This window comes from Marmota marmota, unplaced genomic scaffold, assembly GCF_001458135.2.
Source record: "Marmota marmota marmota unplaced genomic scaffold, marMar, whole genome shotgun sequence".
Classification (NCBI taxonomy): Eukaryota; Metazoa; Chordata; class Mammalia; order Rodentia; family Sciuridae; genus Marmota; species Marmota marmota.
Window position 1 is genome coordinate 27,302,535 of NW_026000185.1, and position 4,467 is coordinate 27,307,001.

General features: G+C 56.6%; 1 protein-coding gene across 1 annotated transcript; it reads left to right on the top strand.

Annotated features, from left to right (window-relative positions):
- The first annotated feature begins 6 nt into the window (after positions 1-6).
- Cldn3 (claudin 3) lies at positions 7-1,190 on the top strand. Its single transcript, XM_015491423.1, has one exon. The coding sequence runs from the start codon at positions 160-162 to the stop codon at positions 817-819; it is 660 nt and encodes a 219-aa protein (XP_015346909.1). The 5' UTR covers positions 7-159; the 3' UTR covers positions 820-1,190.
- The last annotated feature ends 3,277 nt before the right edge of the window (positions 1,191-4,467 follow it).

A 4,467-nucleotide genomic window follows, 5' to 3' on the forward strand; every position in this document is an offset into this window, starting at 1 on the left:
GTTAGCGCGCGCCGTCGGTGAGTCGGTCAGTTTGTCCGTCGCTCCGGGCGTTGGTCTGTGTGTCAGCGCGCCGCGGCTCCAGCTCAGGCCCAGCGGCACGCGGCCTCTCTCCTCCCAGCACCCGGAGTCGCCGGTAGAGCCGGCTTTGGCACAGAAACCATGTCCATGGGCCTGGAGATCACCGGCACCTCGCTGGCCGTGCTGGGCTGGCTGTGCACCATCGTGTGCTGCGCGCTGCCCATGTGGCGCGTGTCGGCCTTCATCGGCAGCAGCATCATCACGGCGCAGATCACCTGGGAGGGCCTGTGGATGAACTGCGTGGTGCAGAGCACCGGCCAGATGCAGTGCAAGATGTATGATTCCCTGCTGGCGCTGCCGCAGGACCTGCAGGCGGCCCGCGCCCTCATCGTGGTGGCCATTCTGCTGGCCGCTTTCGGGCTCCTCGTAGCACTTGTGGGCGCCCAGTGCACCAACTGCGTACAGGACGAAACGGCCAAGGCCAAGATCACCATTGTGGCTGGCGTGCTCTTCCTGCTGGCCGCCCTGCTCACCCTCGTGCCAGTGTCCTGGTCCGCCAACACCATCATCCGGGACTTCTACAACCCCGTGGTGCCGGATTCCCAGAAGCGGGAGATGGGCGCCGGCCTGTACGTGGGCTGGGCGGCCGCGGCAATGCAGCTGCTGGGCGGCGCGCTGCTCTGCTGCTCGTGCCCACCCCGCGAGAAGTACGCGCCCACCAAGGTCCTCTACTCCGCGCCGCGCTCCACCGGGCCCGGCATGGGCACCGGCACCGCCTACGACCGCAAGGACTACGTCTGAGGTGGCAAAAGCAGATAGAGTCCTCCGCCGCCACCAGGAGCTGGTGCTCCCACCAGTCCAGCCTGTGGTCTTCAGTCGGAGATCGGCCCACCCCCAGGTGCCAGGCAGCTCTCTAGACGGACTGGGAGAGGCCGGCCCGGCGCCCCCTTCTCCAGCCGCCACCCCTTTTCGGACCAGAAAGCCGGACCGCGGGACCTAAGGACCGACCCGCATGGAAAACAAAACCTCACCTTTTTTAGAGCGCCGGGCTGGGGTGGCCGCCGCTACTTGCCAGCCCCATCGGGCGCGACCCCCAAGCCCGCGTTGGGCAGGGACCGGCAGCCACGAAACGGGCCACTTGTTATTTTTCAATAAAAGTTTTTCCTTTTGCAGTTGCTGGCGCCTCCTTGTCCTGAGCGCCGGCGGTCCGCCACCTCCCTGCTGAGTGCCGCCTCGGGGGTCGCCCTAAGCTGGAATCCCCCTCTCCCGCTGGATGGAGCTCAGAACAGGACGGAGGTTCAGTAACGTGGGAGTGAGGGTGTAAATTGAGCGTGGTGCTCACTGGGTGGTCACTTGCCGACCCACTGGGGATTTGGGCGCTGAATCTACAGAGCCTGTGCGGCCAAAGCGCAATCTAGAGAGTGGGGCACACTGCAGGCTTGGCTGTGGGAGGTCAGGGGAAGGTGGCAGGGACCCTCCTCTCACAGGATGTGCCTGTTGGATGTGCTTGGAGCTGGATCCTCCCCAGTGCTTGACCATCTCCGTGCGCTGTGTGAAAGAGCACATTTGATACTGTGATTTCATATTTGGAGAAGGAAAACAAAAAGACCTATTGTTTGAATCCAACTCACCACCAAAAGGAAAGCTGGGCAAAATCTCACCTGGAGGAGAGATGAGAACAAGATCCCATCTTCTTCCTGGGGCACTCCAGAATGGGAAAGAGGGAGAACTGAGAATATACATCTCAAAGGGGCTAGAGGTCAACAATGTTGAGAAATACTTGTGTCTCAGAGACAGGTAAAGGGCTCAGTGCTCAGGCCCAGGGCTAGAGAAGAAAGACTCCTGTGCTCAGAAAAGGTGGGAAAGAAAGGTAGGGTAGCAGTCATTTCTGTGAGATAATGGGGCAGAAATAACACAGAGCAAGACAGGAAGGGCTCCAGGTACATGCTCTGCAAATGTCAGGGTGTTGTGTTTCACGTTAAATAAAGAATTTGGGGAGGGGGCTGGGGCTGTGGCTCAGCGGTAGATCCCTCACCTAGCATGGGCGAGGCCCTGGGTTCGATCCTCAGCACCACATAAAAATAAAATAAAGATATTGTGTCCATCTACAACTAAAAAATATAATATTTTAAAAAAAGAATTTGGGGGAGCCTGCTGATGTGGTACTAGCCTATAATCCCAGCCTCTCGAGAGGCTGAGGCAAGAGAATTGCAGTTTTAAAAAGATATGATTTGTTGGGGAGGAGAGCATGAGGTTGGGTGGAGGTGGGGCAGAACCTGAGCAGAGCAGTTAAGGAAGCAAGATTCCCTGGATTTGAGAGCCACTCAGAGGTGCAGGGAAAGGCAGGAAAGGATCTAGGATAACCCACCCTCAATTTTCCACCAGATCAGAGATTGGATGGTGGTGCCATTTACCAAAAAATGAGCCCAGGTTTCTGGGGGAAGCTGATGGGTTCCATTGGGGGCATATTGAGTTGGGCGAACTCCTCCAGGACATTATGGTAGAGACACCCAGGAAGCAGGAAGCAGGAGGGCGTGTTCCCAGGTCTGGTAAACTGGGAATGGTGAACATACATACAGATGGCAATCGAAACCTGGGAAAGCATGAGGTCAGTCCAGAAACCAAAAAAAGAAAGGAAAAAAAAAAAGTGTTTCAAGGAGGCGGTGTTTGCAACCGTGTCTCTAGGCTACCAAAGTGGTCAAGCAGATGAGGCCTGAGGAGTAGCCATGGGATTAGGAACCCCAGGGGTGGGCACAGGTGGCCTTAGCAGAAGGTGTCGGGGACAGAGGCAGCCCAGGGAAAAGTGAACAGGAGGTGGGAAGTCAAGGTGCAACCTGTAGACCACCTGTCCAAGAGGCAGGCTCATTGGGAGGGTCGGGGCTGGTGACTCAAGGGGGAGCAGGTGTCTGAGATTGGGGAGACTTGAAATGGTTTCCAAATGATTGGATCTTGAACTCGTTTTAGCTGCAGCAAAGTGAAAGCTCAGTAAAATCCTCGAGGCCCCTGGATTTCTAAGGAGAACACTTTAGCACCAGAAAAATTCTTATCTTGGTTAAGAAATGCCAACATGTTGTCACCTCCATGACCCAAGGAAGAGGAGGTGGGTTACTATTAATAGCAAGTGACCCCAGCTTAGGGTCACTCCCCATAAGATCCCAGGAAAGGACTGGGCGGTTGGAAGACTGTCCCCAGCAGATTCCACTTAGAGAACACTCTTCTTGAGGGGGTGGGGCTCAGGAAGGGCGAAAGTGAACCTGTGGCCAGGAGGTGATTGACAGAAGGCTGGGGAAGCAGTTCGGTGAGAGGGAGGGCTCAGTGAGGGAGGGGCTTGGAGATGGGAGGGGCTGTTGAGGGAGGGGCTTGGAGGTGAGAGGCTTAGGGCTAGGAGGGAAGACGGGAACTGAGGGAAGAGTTTTCTCTAGGCCTCTCTGGAATTTGGGGCAGTGGACAGAGGGCTAAAGTTTGTCCCTCCCTCCACCCCCAGCAAACCCTTGCCAGATTGCACCAAGCTAGAACTAAGGGACACTGGATAGCCTCTTTGTCCTGGTTACTCATTGACTATTAGCTTCAAGAGGGCAACCTGAACACACCTCTCCCTGCCACGTTGAAGGCCAGCGCCAACCTGCCCCAGTAGCTCACCCAGTACCCCCAAACCAGAGGGGTATGACAGAGAAGGGAGACAGACCCATTCCTGTGTTGGGCAGGCAGGGATCGGGGGCCTCAGACTCTCCCCTGGCTGCCTACCTGGTCTCCCCAAGCCTGGGCACCCCAGGACCTCCCGAGGGAATGGGGGAGGAGGAGTAAGACAGTTCCTGGCTCCATCCTACGCCCTCCCCACAAGCTCCCACATCCTTGCCTGGCTTCCGGATCTGTCCCAACTCAAGGCTTTTTCAACCTCTTTGGAGTCCAGGGCCCAGGTAGAGTCGGCACACAGACCCCAAGCTGAGGATGGTCCTGGGGAGGGGTCTCAGGAAGTTTCAGGGCAGAGAAAGACGTTTGGTGTCTAGGAACACACCCTGGGCTGGGAGCCAGGAGACCTCATTGCTAGGTCCTCTCCCTTGTGGTTCTAGCCCTGCCCTCCCCTCCCGGGTCTTGGTTTCCTGTCATTTCCACAAGGGAGATGGACCAGATGCCCCATGAGGTGCCATCTTCACCTCCTGCAGAGGAAAATTAGCCAGAACTAAACACACCAGGGGTACTTTCCTCATCTACAAAATGAGTGTGATAATACCATTGAGTTGGGTTAAGGAGTAGTTGAATGAGCCCCCGGTACCCCTTAACCCAACTCTTCCCATCACCCACACACTACCCCATACTGTTGTTATGTTCGTCAGACTTCCCACCAGAAGGTCATCTCCCGAGGTCACGACAGTATCCTGAGCTTCTCTGTCTGCAGCACCCAGCAGGTGGCACAGGGAGGCTGGTCAGAGATGATTCTGGAATGAAGGC